At 34.4% G+C, this 23,303-nt stretch overlaps 1 protein-coding gene across 5 annotated transcripts in view; it reads left to right on the top strand.

The window, feature by feature from the left end:
• Positions 1-23,303, top strand: part of Ralgapa1 (Ral GTPase activating protein catalytic subunit alpha 1) — a 170,704-nt gene that overhangs the window by 111,918 nt on the left and 35,483 nt on the right. For all 5 annotated transcript variants that reach the window (XM_019208871.2, XM_019208868.2, XM_033765133.1 and 2 more), the window contains 2 exons: positions 6,553-6,676; positions 15,516-15,671. In XM_019208871.2, coding sequence (XP_019064416.1) covers positions 6,553-6,676; positions 15,516-15,671 — 280 coding nt within the window. The remainder of the gene's footprint in view (positions 1-6,552; positions 6,677-15,515; positions 15,672-23,303) is intronic.

Here is a 23,303-nt window from a genome sequence, read left to right as displayed (position 1 = left end):
AAATTTTTTTTTTTTTTTTTTTTTTTTGGTACCAGGGATCAAACTCAGGACTTTGCACTTGCAAGGCAGGCAGCAGCACCACTGAGCTAAATCTCCAGCCCTATAAATGATCTTTTAAAGAAAAATTTAGAACTGCATTAATATGTTTTGTATTTTTGAATTGTCTATACATTTTTATGCATTTCACAATAATCTTTTTGTGTCACAGAAAACTGATTGGACCCGGAACATAACAAGCCACCTACTGTGACATCACTATTGCATAGGAATGCAAAGTGAATAAATGATCCCAGGTCTTTCCCACATTCTACTGCTCTATATCTTCCTGCTTTCCATCTTTTCTACCTGCTTTAAGATCTTCAAAAAGTAATCTTTTATCTTGTATTTCAACTTTTGCTATCATAAACAGATTTACTGTGTCCTTTTTTTTTTGGTACAGGGATTGAACTCAGGTCCTTGCACTTGCAAGGCAGGCATCAGAACCACTGAGCTAAATCCCCAGTCCTATTATGTCTTTAAAGACAAAAATCAAGATGTTCCTCAGTTACTGCTTTTTACACTGTAGTCCTATTTCTCTCATGCCCTTTATTACCAAATTTGTGGACAAATACCATTATTACTCAGTTCCTATAACTCAGAGTGGTTTTTGTGTGGAATTTTTTAACTTTCTTCAGAATAACCTTTTAAAAATAATTTTTGAATTAGTTGTTACAGAAAATGTAAAACAAAAATAATCCGTATATTTATTATATTGTTAACATTTTTTATTTTTAGTCTTCTTTGAAGGATAAACTTTCTTTTAACAAAACTGTAATCACAGGAATGTGTATGTATGTACACATTTTTCCCATTTTATATGAGAATTTTTCTGTCATTTAGATAATCTTCAAAAATAATCTCTGCTGTGCCAAGTTCTCTGTTACTGGACATTTTTCGTGCCCCTAGGTAGATTCCTAGAAATACAATTGTTAAGCCAGAGTTTAAACACATATTTCAGACCCTATATATTGCTTTCAGACCATACAAAATTGCTTTCCATTAAGTAATAATTTATAAATCCAACACTGTATAAGAGCACTTGTATAATTTCAACCTGGCCAGCACAAGATATAACCACATGTCCTAAATCCTTGTAACTTGAGAGACAGATTATAATATTGCTTTAATTTTTATTTCTTTATTACTGGTGAACATTTTTCATGTATATATATGAAATTGTAATCTGTTTAAATTGTCTCAATATCCTTTGTTTTATTTAGGAACTTTTAAAATTTCCTTAATGCTGCATGTGTGTGTTAAATATTAACTTTTGTACTGATGTGTGAATTAGTTGTTCAGCTTTCGGTTTTCAACTTTGGGTTGTTTAACATACAGGTTTTTACTTTTATGTAGTCATGTCTCAATGTTTTTCTTTTGATTTCCTCAGTTTGTTGTGCTTTCACAGTTATGTCTTGAAACAGTTAGACATTCTGCTATATTTTCTTATAGATCTTTATTTTGTTCAGGTGATAATCATTTTACCTTTAGATCTTCATTCTGGAATATATTGCAATGAGAACCTGAACTACCTTCAATGTTAGAGAATAGTCTATTTATATAGTGTGTTGAATAACCCCTACTTTTCCCATTAATGTTTCCTTTATCAAATATTGAGCTGTCTGCTTCAAAGCTATTTTTATTGACTTTTTTTTGTGAATGATACCTTCCTACTCTGTTTATTGTAGCTTTATAAAATACTTTAATATCTGATAAGTATAGTCTTCTTTCTCAAAACCCCCAACATTATTCTTCTCTTCTTCAATATTCTGACCTATCTATTCTTTTGGAGACATATTAGAGTTATGCTGTTTTTTTCCAGGAGAAAAAAAACACCGTAAGTATTTCATTTGGATTTTCAATAAAACTCTTACCAGAAGAATAAGCACAGCCAGAATCATTTTCCCAGCACTTGGCAGGCTGAGGCAGAAGGATTGCCACAAGTTAGAGGCCAACCTGGGCCACATAATGAGACTCTCTCAAAACCCCACAAAACTGAATAAAGTTATATTTTTCCATTCATAATGATGCTGTCTACTTATTCTGAGACTTAGACATTACTCATATGAGTAATTTTTAGCTTTTTGTTATTTTGTTTTTATTCTGAGTAGTATTTTCCCCCATTACATCTTCTGGGGTTTTTTTTTCAGGGGAGGGAGTACTGGGGATTGAACTCAGGGCCCTTTGCACTGAGCTACTTCCTAAGCCGTCTGTTTTGTTTTTTGGGGTTTTTGAGTTGTTTGTTTGTTTGTTTTTTGAGACAGGGTCTCACTATGTAGTTGAGACTGACTATGGCTCACTATGCAGCCCAGACTGGTCTCGAACTCACAGCGATCCTCCTGCCTCAGCCTCCCTAGTGTTGGGATGACAGGCGTGCGCCACCACACCTGGCTGTTTTTTGGTTTTTAATTTTGAAATGGGGACTCACTGAGTTGCCCAGTTAGGTTTGAACTTGCAACCTTCCTGCCTCACCCTCCCAGAGTGCTGAAATTACAGGGATGTACCATTGTGGCCAGTTAAATTTTTTATTTTTAATGTTTATCTTTTATCTGTATACATTAGTGAATTATTTTATTGGTTTTATACACTTTATAGTTGTTTCTTTCAAGATTTGTTCAGGTATATAATTACTATCTACAGATGATCTCTTTTCTAATAGTTGTACCAGGTTTTGTTTATATCTTACTGCAGTGACCAAACCTTTTGGGATTATGTTAAGTAGTTTAGTAACACTGGTCATCCTTGTTTTTTTCTGATTTTTATGGAAACAGTTCTTTTTCATCATTAAGGAAATTATTGGCTTTTGGTTTGTTAATCCAAGAAAGTGTCTATCTTCAAGGAGTTTTTATAAGGAAAAGGTTTGAGGTGTTATCAAAATCCTTTTCAGCTTCTATTCATTTATGCACATCATTTTTATTTCTTATTTTCCTACATAGTATTTTACTACCACTAGGTTGCTAGCATGAAATAATCTTTGCATTTTTAAAAATAAATCCTGCCTAGTCCATTGACTTACTATTGTGGTAATTTACTTAAGTTTAATTTTGAGTTAGGTTACAGACTATTGTATTGATTTTTTTTTTGTTCTTTTCTTGAATGTTTTTAGAATTACAGTTATATCCAGCTTCCCAAAATGAGTATTATTTGTGACTTGAAATTTTAGAAGAATTAAAATTGCTTTTTAAAATATTTTTTTCAATTTATTTCATCTTTATTTGTCCTTTCCAATTTTCTTTTTTATCCCTCAGGTCAATTTCATTGTTTTTTATTAAAATTTTCAGGTAGTTAATAGTGGAGATTCATACATGATACCATAACTCTTTTATTCCTTTTGTTGTCCTACTTTTATTTTATTTTATTTTTTAAGCAGGATCTTGCTGTGTAGTTAAGGCTGGACTTGAACTCACTATATAGTCCAGGCTGGCCTCAAGCTAAAGGTGATCCTCCTGCCTCAGCCTCTTGAGTGCTGGGATTACAGGTGTGTGCCATCGTGCCTGTCTTAAGATGTTTTTCTTGATGCAGATGATCAATATACAAAAGCAAAGACTTTGTTTCCACTTTTTCCTTTTCTTTTATTTTTTTCCTTTCTCTTCTTACCTTTCCGCTACCCTTCCTACTTCCCTTACACTTTTAGACCTTTTCTTCCTATTACACAATATCAGTCATACATTTTGATCCTTATTTACACTTTTAGTTTATCACACCAGAGAAACTACGTTTTTACACATATGCTTATATACTTAAGAGTATGTCCTCAAATGTTTACTTACTTAGCTATAAATGTCTCTAGTTTCTTGTTCTTTATGGCTGAGTAGTACTCTGTTTTATTAAAAACACACACACACAAATAGACACACACACACATCTTTATATTGTCTCTAGATGATGGGCAGTTGGGCTGTTTTCAAGTTTCACCTATTACAAACTGTGCTGCTATGAATATGGTTGAGCATATATCACTGTGGTATGATTCTTTTAGTTCTTTTCAAAAGATACCCAGCAGAGAGATACCTGGGTCAAATGGAACCTCTGATCCTAGTTCTTTGAGGTGTCTCCATATTGATTTCCACAATGGGTGCACCAGTCTGCACTCTCACCAACAATGAAGAAGGGTTCCTTTCTCCCAACAAACCAGTTAAGTTTTCATTGTTTACATGTGAGTGTGTGTGACTTCAAGGCTTTCATCTCAGTTCAGAATGTTTCTATTTTTGTCTTCATGCAGAGACTAGTAGCTTGAATTTAAAGGCTCAGTTTCTTATTCTAAAAATGATACAGCTCAGAGCATGTATGCAGACTCCAGAGTGCCAGGAATGACTACATATTTTTAAGATTCAGCTTCGTAATTGACCCTGAGTTGTTATTAATCATCCAATGATTCCCTCCTTTAGATCTATATGTATGCTTAAGAATACTTTGGTACCATAATTGCTTCTCATAATTAGATCCAGTATGATGCACGTGAAGAGACCTCTTCATGTCCAAAATTGACTGTGAAGAAAGGGATTCTTCTTGGCTGGGCCTTTTCCTAGTTCCCTATTAAACTTTTGGTGTGTTGCTTTTATACTCCCTCAGTAGAACGACTGCTGAGTTCTTTCTTCTGTGGCCTGCCTGTTACCTGGTCTGTTCCCATCAGCCACCATTCATAAGCCAGGGTCAGGGACTGTCTTTTCCTGGAGTGATACCCTCGTTCTGCTATTGGGCACTTCTAGGGGGGTGATAGTCCTTGGTGTTCTCAGCTTGCTATTCCTATTAGAATAAACATGCACATACCAGCAAGCTGTAATGGAAAACATTGGTACTTTCAGGCTAGAACTTCTGCTCTAAAAAAGGGAGCTGGATAAAAGAAATAATATCTGTTCCAGTCACCCACAGTTGTTTGCCCTAGATCTTCTGTAATGGAGCTGGGGGAAAATGAGAATTGCCACCACTAATCCAGCTTCCAAGGTGAGACTTGGAGCTGAAGGAGAAAGGATTCCCTCTTTCCTCTAGGCCTGAGTAGAATACGTAGAGCAAATTTTTGTAACATGGACCAGAAGGGCTGGGGAAAGGGAACAAATTATGGCTCATGTGTCAAAACCTCTGTTCTTACAGAGATTTAGTAAATTTCCTTGAATTAGTAGATCTCTATTTGCTCTATGCCTTTAGGCTAAATCCAGAGACTTTGGTCTTTAAAAATCATTTTCAGCCCGGGGATTTAGCTCAGTGGTTACGCTGCCTGCTTTGCAAGCACAAGGTCCCAAATTCGATCCCTGGTACGAAAAATAAGTAAATAAATAATTACTTAAAATCATTTTCTTTTTTTTTTGGTACTGGGGATTGAACTTTAAAATCATTTTCAACAGTTAAATTGAAAAAGAAAAGAGGTCACCTATGTCTTTATTTTGTGATTCTGGAGGCCTCCTCCCAAATTATATTTTACTACTTACACTAGATTTCCTCATTGTGCATCAGGTGTGTTGGTAGTTTACCTATGTGTTTACCACCTAAGCTAAAATACTGCAGTCTTTGAAAGGCACTAAAATCTCTTTGTTGCTGATATTGACACACACAATCATGATTTGGCAACCTCAAAATGTATGGGAGAATCTGGCTGTCAGACTAAACTTTTAAAATAAATTCAATTTGTATTTACTTGTTCTTGGTGGTTGTAAGGTTTGATTTTAATTGTTGTTTTGTTTGCTTGTTTTATTTCTTCCAAGGTATAGTACTGTAGTAAAAACTTTACTTCTGGTCATACAGTTTGTCAACCCATGCTTTGTTAGATCAGCATTGGCCAAAACTGTGTTTTCTAGTTAACTTTGGAAAGCGAATTTCTTAGAAGAAATATGGTTTTATGAGCACTTAAATTTAGAGAGATCTAAAAAAATCTCATGACTTGAATATTGATCCATACAATTTTGTTTATGTTTTATGTTTGTACTCTGTATACATGTTTCTTCTCTATTTTAAGTACTTGAAGGAATGGGGTCATTTCTTATTTATCTCTGTATTCCTACTTCGTTCTTAAACACCATCCCTTTCACCCTAAGATTCAGCAACATTGCACAGCAGATTAACATGTTCACGAAAGGACCATACATGCACCACTATCTCATCAGCCAGCTGTGTCACCCAGTGGGGTGTCCCATACCACCTGATGGGACAGTCATGCATGTACCGCCAGTCATTCAAGTTGGCAGGAACATGTTAATTCTTCAGTGCTTCATGAATAGATATTTATTTAGCCTTCCTCATAGTCTTCATTTGTCATATCTTTATTACTTTCACCTGATTTATTATTTCCTTCTCCTTTTAATTGGTGTGTTTTTCATAATTAATTCTGCCTGCCTTTTGTTCTAATGACAATTTTGTCACTTCTATAATTTTTTACTTAGTTATTTGTCTCCCTCTGTATACTATAGGATAAGTCTTTTTCACCTTTGTATTGCCATACGCTTTGTACATAGAATCTAATTATTGGATGAGTGAATGGGAAAATGAATGATTAAATGAACGGTATAATCTTTTGTTTTACAGCCGAGAGACACATAAGATTGCAGTATTTTACGTTGCCGAAGGACAGGAAGACAAGCACTCCATTCTCACCAATACAGGAGGAAGTCAAGAATACGAAGATTTTGTAGCTGGTCTTGGTTGGGAGGTATTGTTTTAAAATTATACCAGATATCATTTTATCATCATCCTTTGGTATTGTCAAGGATTGGTCCCAGGGTCACCCCTGCCCTTTGTGGATACCAAAATCCAAGGATACTCAAGTTTGATACATATATAATGGCAGAATATTTGCATTTAAATCATCTGAAGATGACTTAGAATATGTGACAAAATGTAAATACTTTATAAATAATTGTTATATTAAAAATAATGATAAGGAAAAAATCCTCAATATGTATTGAACATAGGTGCAGTTTTTTCCCCCTAAATACTTGGTTGGTTGAATTTATAGGTATACAACCCATAGCTGTTTGGAAGCAAAGGGTTCTTTTTCTTCTTGGCTTCTTTTAGCGACATTATTTTAGGAGATACAACAACTTAACAGTAGGTTTACTGTTGTTTCTGCCTTACATCTCATCTGCAAATACAGAAGCAGTCGGGACTTTGAAAGAGTATTGACTATTTCCTGAGGTAATATATTGTCAAAGAATACTAAACTCTTGGGTTCAGAAGATCTAGTTTTCCTTATAATCGTGACCACTAGACTAGTAGTCTTCAGTTGAAGACCTCAGGTCTATTCGAGGGCTTTTCAGGGGCACGCACACATGCTTAATTATGAGGAATTAGTTTTCAGATTCTCAACTTTACTAAAAACTAATGTTAGGATCTTTCTATGCTCTCTTCTCTTTTTCTACTCTTCTGCTTTGGGGAAAAAAGGCATTCTACTTTAACCATCCCAAAGCCTACATTTTCTGAGATGTGGCAGCAGTTCAAAGCATGCTCTCCTACGTAAGTCTCTTAAAATGAAAGTAAGAAATATCTAACAGTGTGCCTGTCAGCCAGCTATGCCAAGGTTCCTGTGCTATATACCTTTCTATTTTAGAATTATATAAAAGCTGGGTGTGGTAGCACGCACCTGTAGTCCCAGCACTCTGGAGGCTGAGGCAAGAGGATCACTGCAAGTTCAAGGCCAACCTGTACTACATAGTGAGACCCTGTCTCAAAAAACAAACAAAAAGAAATTCACTAGAATTATAACTCAGAAACTAGGTATTTGTCATAGGATTTGTGTTAATATATTTATTTTAATTTTAAAATGAAATATCAGATATTTTCTAACAAAATGAATCTGATGTGACTGACTGGTTTATCATTAACAGCAGACATTTTAGTTATGTATATTGAATCAGGAAAATAAGTAGCTTCAAGATTTTGATGAAAATGTATTTAAGGCATGCATATACAAAATATACATTAAACTGGAATTAAAAGTATTTTTGTAACCATTTAAAGTTGTGATGAAAAGGGTTTTTTTTCCCCCTTTTGTTGAGTTTATTGGTACAATCCAGGTCTACATTACAGTTACATTCATTACTGGGATCCTGTACCTTCACATTGACAGGTCTTGGTTCTCATTTTTTCCCCTTGTCCCTGCCCTCCCTTCACCCACTCCTCCTCTCCCCATTAACAAACTCTTTATTTCCATTTTTTTCATATTTTTTTATTTTCCCTTATTTCCTTGCCCCTACTGATGAAAAGTTTTTATAGTTTTTAATTTATTACATAATTTCTCAAAATACTTTAAGAGTATATAAGCAGAATTATTGAAGACCACTGTGCCAGATTATAACCTTCTAGAGGACAAACACTTTTCATCTCACTGATTTTTTTTTTAATTCTAATGTTTTTTACCATGTAGACCTCTTTAGTATTCAGTATATATCGTGCCTGGTCTGTCTTACCTTAAGTGAATTAGGTCTGTGTATTGTCACAGGTAATATACTGAATTTTTTTCAACAGAGATGATGCATAGTTCAGTGCAGTTGTTATATGTGAAATACTTTGAAAACTGTACAAATCATAGATGTTTTTGTATTTTTAAAGCCTTAAGAGTATTAATAAAAATGAGGGAAACTTGAAAAGAACAAATTGGGAAGACTCATACTACTTGATTTCAGAATTTACTATTAAGCATTGCTAATCAAGATAGTGTGATACTGACACAAGGACAGACATAGATTAGCAGAATATAATTGAAAGTCCAGAGATAAATCTACTCATCTCTAGTCAGCTGGGTATTTTTTTATTAGATGGTTTTGAGTTTTGTTTTTTTAGACAGGATCTCACTATGTAGGTCAGGCTGACCTTGAACTCATTATGTAATCCAGGCTGCTCAAGTTCACAGTGATCCTCCTGCCTCAGCTTCCCAAGTGCTGGGAGTACAAGAGCACACCACTGTGCCTGGCTCAGTAGTCAACTGGTTTTTGAAGACACAGATACTATAACATCCAAGAGATAAAGCAGTCTTTTCAACAAGTGGTGGTAGACAACTGAAAACACATATATACAAGAGTCAAGTCAGACCCCTGCCTCACAATATATATAAAATGGATCAGAGACCTAGAAATTTTAAAACTCTTTGGGGGAAATATTGGCAAAGGATTCTTAGATAGCACACTGATAGCATGAGCAACAGAGCTAAAAATGAATAATAGGATATCATTCAATATGGTAATTTTTGTGCTTCAAGGTACAACATTAAGAAAATGAAAAGACAGCATACAAAATTGGACAGAACAATTGTAAATGATATATTTGATAAAGGATTTTTATATAAAATATACAAAGAACTCATTCAAATAAAAAATTAGACAACTCAAAAAATGACAAAAAGTCTTGGACAAGCCTTTCTATAACTTAACTGTATAATAAAGCAATAAGCACATGTAAAGATGTTCAATGCCTTTAGCTACCAGGGAATGATTAGAAATGAGGGAAAGTAGGGAGGAGGATCATCTAACTGGGGGTATTTCTGATTTGTTTTGGTTTGGGTTTAGGTTTTGTTGCGTTTTGTTTATGGTTGGTTGGTTTTTTGTTTTGGGTTTTTTTGGTGGGTTTTGTGTGTGTGTGTGTGTGTGTGTGAGATAAGATCTTGCCTTTTAGTCAAGGCCAGCTTTGAACTCACTATATAGATCAGGCTAGCCTCACAATTACAATCCTCCCACCTCAGTATTCCAAGTGCTGGAATTACAGGCTTGCACTACCACATTTTTTGTTTGTTTGTTTTTGTTTTTTTACTGTGAAAGACAATTTTTTTTCAGCTTTAATTGAGTTTATTGGTACATTTTAGGGATACAGTACAGTTACATTCATTGTTGGGATCTTGTACCTCTACATGATAAGTCTTGATTCTCATTTTTTCCCCTTACCCCTGCCCTCCCTTCAGCCCCTCCTCCTCTCCCCATCTACAAACACTTTATTTTCATCTTTTCATTATCTCACATTTTTTCTTTTCCCTTATTGCCCTTCCCCTACCCATCCCACCTTCCCTACACCTTTAGCTCCTTTCTTCCCATTTCTAAATGAGTAATCTTATTAGGATCTTATGTATTATTGCAGATTATTCACTCCAGGGAAACTATTTGGTATTTACACATGTGTGACTTATTTATTTCACTTAGGAGTATATCTTCAATATGTATCCATTTTCCTATGAATGAATCTATTTTCTCGTTCTTTATGGCTGAGTAATATTCCATTTTATAGAAAAACCACATCTTCTTTATCCAGCACTACCACATTTTGAAGTGATAAAAATGTCTAAATTTGACTTTGGTGATGATCACACTCTCTGTGAATATACTAAAGTTTATTTAATTGTACAAAGGGAACTTCCACTTCTAGAATGTATAAATAGATCTACTGTCCCTCTTCTTTATTCTGAGTACTACCAAATCCCTGCAGATTACCTGCAAAACAAACATAAGACTTAAAAAGGGAGAGAAAGCAGACTGACTAGTGACTGTGAGATTGAGGGACAATGTAATGGTGAATTTTCTGGGTTTTCTTTTTGCCACATATAGAGTCCACCGAAAAGAAAAAAATGTATACACACTTGAGCAGCTAACTGTACTAATAAATGTCTAGAAGCTAATGGCCACCACTTTGAGCACCTCTTATAATTATCATGTCTCAATAAATTTAGTGTTAAAATATTTATACAAGTTTTTCTTTTTTTGAAAGAAAAACTTTTTTGGCATACTCTGTTTATCTCAGACTTGGAACTGAAGCTGTTCTATTATCCTAAAAACACCAGTAGGCACAGGTGGGGGGAAAGCCCTTACAAAAACCAGAGAGAGATTCAGGAAAGAAGTAACCTAGAAAGACAGATAGAGGAAGTAACTGGCCTACTCCAGCAAAATGCCACAGAAAGTATCTTGCTTTCATCACCACCCCTGACAGCAGAGGTCAGGTAGGTAGTCTGTACGTCTACCTTGACCAAACAGTAGTGAGTTATCCCCAACAGCACACTAAGGTAGTATCAAATAGTGTCAAAGGAGACCAAGAAGAAAGCCAACACTTTATCTCCCCAGTTGATAAGAGTTCTTCATTCATACCCCACACTCCAGTGTCAGTAGAAACTACATGGAAACTCTGGAATTCCATTCCCACCCATGAGTAGAAAGAGACAATTCTCCTCTGTCCTCTGGAGTAATATAAGAGGAGGCCTAGTGGAGAGTTAGGATTATCACCATCACCCATTGGTAATGAGGCCACCCTATCACTATGTCAGTAGACACCATGTAGGAAGTCAGAACTCCTTCACCACCTAGTAGTAATGAGGATCTCTGTCCTTTCCCAGATAGCAGTGGAGATTTAATAGAGAACCTACATTCCTGCCTTTACTTGACAGTAATGAGGCAGCATCTTGTCCCTTCCTCTACCTTTTCTCTGTGAAAAGTGTCACAAGACAACCATCTGAAACATGTTGACTTACAAACAATGAAGAGAGTATCAGGAACCTCTAGAGCTATAACAAAAGATTTAATATTTCAATTCTCTGAATCCCAGAAGATGGGTCTGGAAAAATACTTAAATAATTTTGCAAACTTTTCAATTTTGGCAAAAGTATAGTGGTACAGATTCTGGAAGCAGGGTAAAACTCAAACAGGATAAACCAAACAAAATCCATGTAAGATTTATAATTTAATTTCAGAAAACTTAAAGATATTGAACATCCAGAGGAAAAAGTGAACTTTTTCTATAAGGGAAAGCAACTAGCATGAAAGCAAATTTCTCGTCAGAGCAAGTGGCATAAAATTTTTCAAGGGCTGAAAGAAAAAAATTGTTAATATAGGATCCTACAGATAGCAGAAAACATCTGTTCCCACCCGGGACTGAGGTATAGAATGAAGGAAAGAGAAAACATCCTCAGATGAAGGAAAATAAGATGAGGTCTTACTACCATTAGACTTACCCTGAAAGAAGTTCTGTTAACAGGAGGAAGTGGTATGGAAGGAATTTTGAAGAATCAAAAGGGAAAAGAAGTATGTTATATGCATGCACAAATGGCCAGACAGCACTCACTATTCTACATAACTAATATGCACTAATGAAAAAGAAAGTGGCAAGAAAAAATTACTTTCCTTCTCGAGTTTTCATTAAACCTGATGCTTATAGCAAAAATTGTAACACCGAACACTATTGTGTTAATATACATGGTAGAATTTTTTTGTTTTGTTTTGTTTGAGAGAGAGTCTTGCTCTATAGTCCAGGCTGGCCCTGAACTCATGGTGATCCTCCCACCTCCTGAGGGCTGAGATTACAGATGTGCACCACCACACACCCACCAAGATATGACACAATCAAGAGCAGAGTGCAGGTGCTCAAAGAAATGAGGCATTGTTTATGACAGTTATAGTATTACAAGTGGAAGGGTAAAGGGCCATATAGTAAAATAGGGTACTATACTCAAACAGGGATATATCTATATGTAATTCAGTATCTAGATGGCTAGCCAGGAGCAATGGTACATGCCTGTAATCCCAGCACTCAAGAGGCAGGAGGCTTACCAAAATTCAAGGCCAGCCTAGGCTGCATAGGAAGTTCAAGGCCAGCCTGAAATACATAGTGAGACCCTGTCTCAAAAAGAAAAAAAAAAAGATAAGAGTAAAATTTTAGGAAAATGTTCAGGCAAACCATAGGAGTCAGGAAAAATAAAAATGAAAAACAAAATAGATTTCAAAAAATTACATAGATTTGAGCCCAATAATTGTATGAAATACAAATGATCTAAATGTAGTAATGTAAAAACAGAGGTTGCCAAAATAAATTAAAAAGTATCAGCCGGGTGTGGTGGTACATGCCTGTAATACCAGCACTCGGGAGGCTGAGACAGGAGGATCACTGTGAGTTCGAGACCAGCCTGGACTACATAGTTCCAGTTCAGTCTCAACTTCATAGTGAGACCCAGTCTCAAATTTAAAAAAAAAAAAAAAAAAAAGTATGATTCACTTCTGTACTATCTAAGACACTTCAAATGTAACTTTATAGCCTGACAAAAAGTAAAAAGGAAGAAAAACGTAGAATCGAGGGCAAGTTAGATTGACTACATTAATGTTAGATAGATAGATTTCAGAGCAGAAAAAATGACAAGAAACTGAGGGACATTATATAATTATAGAAGTTCTAATCCACCAAGAAGACATAACAATCCTAAATATATGTACAACAGAGCTGTAAAACATGTGAAGCAAAAGGTGATAGAACCCCCAAAATAGAAACAAACTATCAAACCTAAGATCATTTTTAAAAATTAACAGTGTAATAACTTGGAAAAGTTACTTATGTGTGATTTTACTTATTTGTTATTATTAAAATGACAGTTATAGAACAGATGAGTGACTGCCACAGCCTAAAGGTGGGAGGGAAGTGGATGTGGCTTACATAGTGGGTAGCACGTGGGGTCCTTCAGTGTTGAAAATGTCCTTTTATCAATTTTGGCTGTAATAGAGTTTTGCAAAGTGGGATTTGGTGGAAAGGATATATCGGGCTATTCCTATTATTACTTTATGTCTTCCCATGAATCTGCAGTTATCTCCAGGCATTTAATTTACAAAGCAGATCAGCACATGTTACAAAAATACTTGAAGTAAAGGAATACTAAATTGAGACTATCTGTACATAATCAGAGAATTGAAGCAGAATTAACTTGCATAAGTAACTTTCTCACTAAAACAAAACAACTCTATACTGTTCATAAAGTGCAACAGTATACTACATTTGAGAGAGTTTAAAGGAAACAAGCACTCATGTTGTTAGTACTCTCGGTGGAGGGCAGTTTGGTAGTATGTTTCAAAATTAGAAATGTCCTTGCCCTTTGTCCACAGACCTACTTTCACAAATGGATCATGATTTATATTCACTGCACTATTAACTAATAGCAAAAGATTCGAAACGATCTAAATATTCTTCAAGTAGGGGACTAGTTACATTAGTATATCAATAAAATGAACTGTGAAGCCATGAAAAGCAGAACATGAGGAAGCACTCCATTAAGTAGTGCCTTTGAGATATTTTAGGTATAAAAAGCCATTTATAGAACATTATATATCTATGCTCTGGGTGCATGCGTGCATACAACATACATGAACATACACACACATAAGAATATAGGTGTTCAGACAGAGAATGTTAAATTGCTTTCTGGGAGGGGAACTGAATAGTACAAGAAGGAAAGACTTTATTATACCTTTTTTATACTTTTGAATGTTTGATAATGTATTACTGAATCAAAAAAAATTTCATAAACTGTCTGAGACTGGCCATTTTATAGTAATGGCGTCATTCATACGTTCTGCCATTAGTCACTAGTATTGATATTTGAGATGTACTCAATCACATAGTATGGGGATTTGGCTTTGTAATTCTCCGTTTTATCAGATATTCAGGATTTTTCCCCCCGCATACTGAAGATTGAACACAGGGTACAGGGCTTTCACATGGAGCTATATTCCAACTCTTTTTAAATTTTTTTTAATAGGGTCTTAGTCACTAAGTTGCCTAGGCTGGGCTCGAACTTTTGATCCTCTTGTCTCATCCTCCCAGAATACTAGGATCACAGGCCCAAATCACCAGTCCCAAATCAGATTTATTATTTTAAACTGTGTGCATAAGTGGAAAGATGAATAATTTTTTATCACTTTCTTCTTATATATACCCAATTTTCTCCAGCGAACATAATTTCCTGGCTTTTATGTATTGCACAAGTCCAAGGATATCAACAAATGCGGTGACTCTGATACTAATTTGTATTTTAGCATTTTAAAACAAATATTTGCATAGATTAATGTGTAGTTTTAGAAATGTAAAATTCTGCATTTTTATAATTTTATTCTGAGCTATTACAGGTGCTGACAAACTAGGAAGCTAGTTTTACGAGTAAATATGACACACCTAATTATCATTTTGTCAAATTGATATTGCCTAACAAAAGAAGCATAGTGCACAGCAGTTGATTTCTTTCCTAATTAACCCCTTCTAATTAAGGATCCTCAAATTATCAAGAAAAAAAGCTCATGTGAATGGATCGGTGCTAATACTGTTGTCCCTTAGTATCCATGGGAAATTGGTTGTAGGATCCCCTTTGTATACCAAAATCTGTATATGTTCATGTCTCTTTTAAAAAGTGACATAATGTTTGCTTAATACACCTCATCCTATATACTATAAATCATGTCTAATACTTAATAAAATGTAAATGCTATATAAATGGTGGTTGTGTTATTTGGAGAATTTTTTAAAATCTGTGCACATTCAGTGCCAGGGTAGTTTTTTTCTGAATATTTTCAAACCATAATTGATTGGGTACCTAGATGCGGCGTGAGCAGATAAGGAGGAACAAATAGAATTCTAAAGTTAGTATTTGTTAATTACATGCAAAAGACTTTGTTCCAGTACTTGTGTAAAATCAAAAGTTTTAGTCTTTCTCAATAATGTTTTTTGTTGTGTTCAGTTGATTTTATGTGGCTTTCCTTTGCTTTTAGGTAAATCTTACAAATCATTGTGGTTTTATGGGAGGACTACAAAAAAACAAAAGCACTGGATTGACCACTCCATATTTTGCTACCTCTACAGTAGAAGTAATATTTCATGTATCAACAAGAATGCCTTCTGATTCTGATGATTCTTTGACCAAAAAAGTAAGTACAAAGAAAAGTGCTTCAGAGTTAAAATCTGAGTAATTTAGAAAATTATTACATAAAATACTTAAGAAATCCTGTTTACCACACACTATATCTGGGTGTGATACTTGTTTCTTAATTCAGTGCTGTCTTCAAAACCAGTATTATTAACTGGGTAGGGTGGTGCACACCTGTAATCCCAGGACTCTGGAGGCTGAGGCAGGAGGATTCCTGTGAGCTTGAGGCCAGCCTGAGCTACAGACTGTCTGAAAAAAATATATATATATTATATAGTACACTGTGTTTTCCTTTAAAAGTAATAAATAATGTGTTTGAAAATTGTAGTCAGTTTTAATTTTTCCATGAATTTTGTAGTGTGTATTTGAAGATGACAAAATGATGTTGTAGGACACATACAGATAGCAGAATGACTATTATAGTAGAGGAAATTAACATATCCATCATCTCATAGTTGCCTTATTTGCAACAAAAAAGTAGCTAAAATCTACTTAATTTTTTAAAATCTCAAACACTGTACAATTTTGTTAAACCATATTTCTCTTGCCATTAGCTATCTAAAATTGTTTATCCCACAGATCTACTTACTCTTTTGTATCCTTTGATCTATATTTCCCCATATCCTCCTCCCACACACATTAGCCGTTGTCTTATTCTTTATCTCTCTATGTGTAAATATATTTTTATTCCAAATATAAATAAGAGCATACAATGTTGTTTGGGAGTATCTGGCTTCCTTCATTTACCATAATATCTTCAATGTTGATCTATCCTGTGGCAATGGCAGAATCTCCTTTTTAAGGCAGAGTAATATTTTACCCACATACTGCATTTTCTTCATTCGTTCATGGATAGTCACTGAGGCAGTTCCCATATTTTGACTTTTGTGAATGGTGCTGCAGTGAACATATGAGTATAGATATCATTAAGAGATGCTGACTTTTTTCTTTTAGATGCATACCTAGAAGGGGGATTGCTGCATCATATGGTAGTTCTATCTTTAATTTCTTTAGGAACCTCCATACTGTTTCCCAGCTGTACCTGTCTCCATTCCCATCAACAGTATACAGAGATTCCCTTTTTTCATGATTTATTTCTTGTGTAGTGTAGGCTCCAAAAGTCCTATAAATCTGCTTGTATTTTTATCCTGAGTAGTGTGAAGATTAGTGAACCAAACTTGTTTGCATTTATTCCTGGACATTCTACTCTGTTCCATTGCTCTGTTTTTATTTTTATGCCATTACTGTCCTGTTTTGATTATGGTGATGTTTCATATGTATGTGTTTTTTTAAATTTACCAGTATCTTTCTCCTATTTTGTGGGTTGTCTTTCCACTCAGTTGAAAATGTCCCTTGATGAACTAAAGTCTTAATGTTCATAGGCTCCAATTTAATTTTTCTTTCATTTCCTCTGATTTTGGTATCAATTCAATAAATCACTGCCAAATCTCACAAAGACCTTTCCATACTTCTAAGAATTTTAAAACTTTAGCTCCTAACATTTAGGTCGAGGAGCCATTTTGAATAAATTTGTGTGGATGGTGTGAGGTAAATACTAAGTTCATTCTTTTGCATGTGGATACCCAATTTTCCCATTAAAATTTGTTGAGAACCCTCTGTTCTGTTTCACTGGTCTAGATGTCCTATGCCAATCCCACACTGACTACTGAAGCATTGCAGTATACTTTGAAATCAGGAAGTATGATTCTGGCTTAATTATATTTTGAGATCATTTGACCTTCCTTCAGACTCTCTTGAAATTCTGTATAAAATTTTAGGATGATTTGTCTATTTCTGCCAAGAAATAGTATTCAGATTTTAATGGAGATTACATTGAATTTTAGATTACCGAGGTAGTACTGATATCACGTCTTCCAATTCATGAACACAGGATATCTTTCCAATTATTCGTGTCATCTTAAAGTCTTAAATTTGCCAAGGGGAAAAATAATAGTATCTTTTCTAATTATTTAGTAAGGAGAACTTAGGCAATTGTATGGCATAATATTTCTTGCATAAAAGAGGCCAGAAGCATTCTAACTTTTAACCACTTAACTGTTTACCCCAAATGTCACTTGAGCAGCACTTTTGTTTGCATACTGTCTTGAGTATCACTCCAGCAGGTGTCATTTCAACCAGTTTGTTCTTATATTGAATAAATTTGATAAAATTGTCATTTTTATATTTCTTGTTATATTATAAAAATTTTTTAAATACAATGTTGGGTCATTCTGTATTTAAATAATTGGACTGATAAGTGGTTAAAAATATAAACATTTTTAATTTCCAAAACATTTATAGTGTAAACATGTGTATTATCTTAGTTCTTAAACTAATAAACTATTACAGAAGAAAATTACCCAGGCTGAATAAGCTTTTTTTTACTTAATAAAGCAATTTAAAGGATTTGTTTTAAATTCCAACTGAAAAAGAATACGTATTGATATAAATTTTCTTTTCATTGAAATAAAGAACTTACAAACATTGATATCTCTATACATTGATTTTCCTTGTTCTCTATGACTCTTGTTCTTAATCTGTTCCTCAGAGTCCTAGTAAGATTTCTCTTATGAACAGGCTTATATTTTAGCTCTACTATAGCATCACTTTCTCCTTAATAACTTAAATGTCTAAACGTAATCATAGATGCCAATTTCTTATACCAGTACTTCTTAATAAAAAATCACTTTCTGTATTGGTATTTTTTCTCCCGAATTTAATAAATTCCACATTAGTAGTAATAAGTTGAAGCCTAGAACATATGTCCTATTACAAATGAACAATTGGATATCATTAAGTTGTCCCCCTTTTCCTTTGTACATATATCTTCAGGTGTGTTAATCCATTCAGTAGACACATTAATGAGCACTGTTTGAAGTGTAATATTGGAGGAAGTAAGGCTTGTTGACCTCAGCATGGAGTTTAATACCTCTAATTAAATTAAATAGTCAACAGTCAGTATAAAGAAATAGCCATGCCTCTGGCAAGCTAGAATTATTTATGACTCTGGTTTTTTGTTTGAAACTTGGTAAGAGAAAATCATTATATCCATTTTGTGGGAACTGATTTTAGTTCTGACTTTTACTTAAATTATTATGTGGTATTTTTGTAAATTATGTTTTAAAAATTTTATTTTCTCAAAATAGAAAATGTCCTTAGACATATTTAGGTGTAACATTTTTATTTCCTGTGAAGAGAAGGCTTTCAGTAGCAGCAGAATGTTTACAATATAGACTGTACGTTTTGAACAAATGAACCATTCCATCTAGCACTCCGTCTTAGAAACATCTACCATATCAAAAATCCTGATATAACCCAGTCCGAGCCATTGTTCTATAAATTATCTCTACCCGAGGAGATTGATGGAAAATGGTTAAAAATAATTTCCACTTAACTGAGTGTATTCACCCCTAAAAATCAAAAGTGCTGCAAGCATTGGTATAAAGTGTTCACAGGAGCCTCTCTCATTTCCTCTGTCTCCTTGTTCTAGCCACTTGCTGATACTCTGTTTCCAAGGTAGCTGAATCATCCTTTTAGAAGTTTGATGAAGATCAAGTTGAGATAATTGCAACATACTTAGTTGGACTCTCTAGTCTTATCTTTCATTTCCTGCACCCCCCAAAAGAGGAGAAAGAAACACTTTATACAAGTTGGTTTCCTCTGCAGTACTATTTGTGTAATGGACAGCATTTCATTTTCTGTCTTAAAATTTGGACATAGTAATTTTGTAAATAAGTGAGCCATGTAGATCTGTTTTGTCCAATTTTAATTTTAAATCTTTTAAAATTGTATGTAAAAATAAACTTTAAAAATAAGATACTTCCCAAAGAACTATGTGCTAAATATAATCTGGAAAGTGAGTTTTAACAAAACAAGTTTAAAGCATAACAAAAACCTTTTTATTATCTTAGTAAAAAGTATGGTTAATATTATAATTAATAGATGCTGTCAAATTATACTCGTGGTTTCAGTCCCATATAAAACAATTAATTTTGTTTAATTCTATTGTGATGTCTTAGATTCTGATCATAACCCCAATTTTTAGAAATGTATTCCTGTTAACAGAGAAAAACCAGGCAAGAAAAATGCAGAAATGTCAGTGATTGGGTGCAAATACATCTTACCACTCTGACTGGAATAACTGAATAGAGTAGCAGTAGCTTCTCGTCACATGTAGAATAAAATTCTGTTTCCTTCAGTGACCATTATTTGGCCACCTGCCTGCCTGCCTTTTTTCTTTTCTGTTCTGTTCTGTTCTTTTCTTTTCTTTTTATAGCAAAACACTTATTGGTACATTTTAGACATACGTAATGATAACACTCATCATAGGTAATTTGCACCTGTACATGGTACCCCTGCCTCTTTTTTTCTATCCCCCCCCCCAGATCATCTACCTCCCTCTTTGATCCTGTCTTCTTCTTAGTCATCTCTTACTCATTTACCATTGTCTGGCCTCATTGGCTTGCATACTAGTCTTCCATCATATCAGATTCTAACACGCACTGGAGGCTATATATACGTACTGACCTTCAGTTTGAAATGTTTTGTTTTTTCTCTAGGCTTCCTCGTTCTCCTTGTTCTAAGGTCAAATTCATATGACAGCTTCTTAGAAAGACCTTTTTAGACCATTCCAGTTAATCCCTCTTCTACTCCAGAACACTATTATAGTACCCTATATATTTTCTTTCTGGCAGTTACCACCATCTAAAGTTACCCTCTTTGTTTATTTTTGTGTATATTTACTGACTCTTCCAAGTAGGAATATCACGGTTGTGAGACCATACACTTTGTTTTGTTTATTGCTGTATCCCCAGCACCTACAACCAGGCTTATTGGTGTTTAATAAATGTTTCAAATCAAAAGAAATACCTACAGGCATTTTTATTGTTATTAACATGGAATACGTAAATAAATGCCATAATTACAGATAATTCTGTTTTTATACTATGCAGAGTGCAATGATAGAAAAACGTTGCCATGTATTATTATACTGTCTTTTTAGTGTCCAGCAGCATTTATTGAATGCCTACCCTATGCTAAGACAGTACTAGATGCTGTGCCTGGGCCATCAAGAAGCTTTTCTTAATTGTTAAAAATGAATAATCATCAGGATAGCAAATGAGTATATGAAAATATGTGTGACTATAAAAATGTATATAAAAATGTTATTTTACATAGACGAAGGGTAAATGATCGTGTATATTTTACTAAGTGTGAGTATCTGGAACATGAATTAATGGGGGTTTAGAGCAGTGAGAATATTATTTCAATTTCTACATGTACACCAGTTCTCTTGAAGTAACTTCCTAACCTAAATAATTTAAATAACTTTCCATATGTTCTTCAGCTTTTAATTCAAGTGTCATTATAGACCAGTGTTCTTTGTTACTTGTTACAGAAAAATACATTTAAGCATTATCTGTGTTTTTAATTATTCTTTAGTTATTGTTTGGGGATTTTATTCTGTCTCTACTGGACCCAAAGCTTTGAAAACAGAGGCCATGACTGTTTTTCCTTGCTGATACAATTGCAGAAATTGACACAGTGCACTTAATAAGCTCTAGGGCAGAGATGGTAAAACTTTTAGAGCTTTCAGTGACTATATACAAACAGCCTGATGTGGCACTGTGCCATAGGTTCACCACCACTGCTCTAGGGTATATTTGTTAGTGAATGAAAAGGAATTGATTGGAAGGAGAGAGAGAAGGAAAAGAGAACTTTTTTTATTAAATTGAGTTTATTGGTACATTTTAGGTATACAGTACATTTACATTCATTACTAGGATCTTATACCTTTACATGCCAGGTCTTGGTTCTCATTTTTTCCCCTTGTCCCCACTCTCCCTTCACCCCCTCCTCCCCTCCCCACCTTCAAACACTTTAATTCCATTTTTACATTTTCTCATATTTTTTTCCCAGAAAAGAGAACTTTTAAAAAACTCATGAACTAGTTCAAGTATATAGAATAACTAGCATCTGATGTATTAAAACAGTAGAGCAAAATAGGTAAGTATAAAAAGGAGCATAGTGCATTTTTTTTAATGAACAGCTTGTTAAAGAGTAATGAGGAAACCAGCATATTCAAAAAAATCTCAGATTTTGATACTGAGTGATTATAATTAGTTGGTAGGTGCCTATAACAAAAGTGGGAGAAACAGTGCGGTAAACTGATTTTACAAGAGACATAATATAATTACATGAGTTCTAGTCTCTGGCCCAAGATGAATATTTTATGACACTAGGAAATCTAAATTTGACTCTGGAATACCTCTTGATACTCATGAAGAGTGAGAACTCTGCCATAAGAAAGATATATTAATTCATTTGGGATGTAATAAAAATATCATAGACTGGATGGCTTTTGAACAACAAGAATTTATTTATCACAGTTGTAGAGGCTAGCAAGATGAAGGCACTGGAAGATTAAGTGTCTGTGAGGAACTACTTCCTAGTTCGCAGAAAACTATCTTCTTATAAGCTCTCGGCACAAGTGGCAAAGCAAGCTTTCTGGGATCTCTTACAAAGGTACTAATCCCTTACAAAAGAGCCCTCATGCATCTAATCACCTCTCAGAGTACCCTACCTCCTAATACCATCACATTAAGGGTTAGGATTTCAACATATGTATTTGGTGGTGGGAGGAAGACAACACATTAACATGCAGTCTATAGTAATGACAAATATCTGATTTTCACAGAACGGCATAGAGCAGGCCACAGACAGCAGAAATTACCACATTCATGAGCCCCATGTCAGTGCCTGGTAAAATAGCATTATTATACAGATGGTTGGTGAGCACTTAGATAATGAAGTAGTGATCACTAAGGAGCCAACATAAGTTAGTTCACCATAACAAATCACATCAAAGTAATTTAATTTCTTTTAATGGGATTACTAGATCAGGGACAGCCATAGACTATATAAAGCATTTAACTAAGTTATTTGTGTGGATAAGTTGAAGAAATGCGGCCTTAATAGTTTGGTAAGTATGTTCCCAACTGATTGTATGATAATATTCAGAATACGTAAATTAATTATTTAACAAGAGGCACTATATGGAGGTGGTTAAAGTATAGTTTCTGGAACCAGCTGGCCTGTACTTGAATCCTGGTTCTAGCACTTACTGGTTGTTTAATCTTAGGCAGTCACCATCATCCTTTTAAGCTTCAATTCCTCACCATAAAAATAGGGTAATACTAATTATACTGATCTTATAGCATTGTTGCAAAAATTAAATGAATTATCACAAAGCGCTTAGGATAAAAAGCACTTAATAAATAGTAAGCACATAATAAATGTGTTTTTTTTGTTTTGGAACCAAGAAGAAAATCTGTAATGATGGGCTGGAAGACTGTTACCTAAATCTGTCTCATTTGACATTTATGTTCAAAACCTAAATGAAGACAAAAAATTTAAAGATAACCTAAATCTGGTAAATACACAGTCAACATGTTGAATACCAGAATCAGGCTAACAATAGACTTTGATAAGCTTAAAGATAATATGAACTTTGAAAAGTAAGATTTAATAAAAATAAATATGAAACCCACTCCAAGTTGTAGTAGTCAGTTGTATCTGCCTAAAAGAACTTCATAAGAAAAAAGACTTGGGGGTTGAATTGAGTGTAGTTCCA

Source organism: Fukomys damarensis, unplaced genomic scaffold, assembly GCF_012274545.1.
Source record: "Fukomys damarensis isolate Sample0158 unplaced genomic scaffold, DMR_v1.0_HiC HiC_scaffold_17, whole genome shotgun sequence".
In the NCBI taxonomy this organism is placed as follows: domain Eukaryota; kingdom Metazoa; phylum Chordata; class Mammalia; order Rodentia; family Bathyergidae; genus Fukomys; species Fukomys damarensis.
This window is presented reverse-complemented; position numbering and strand designations above follow the sequence as displayed.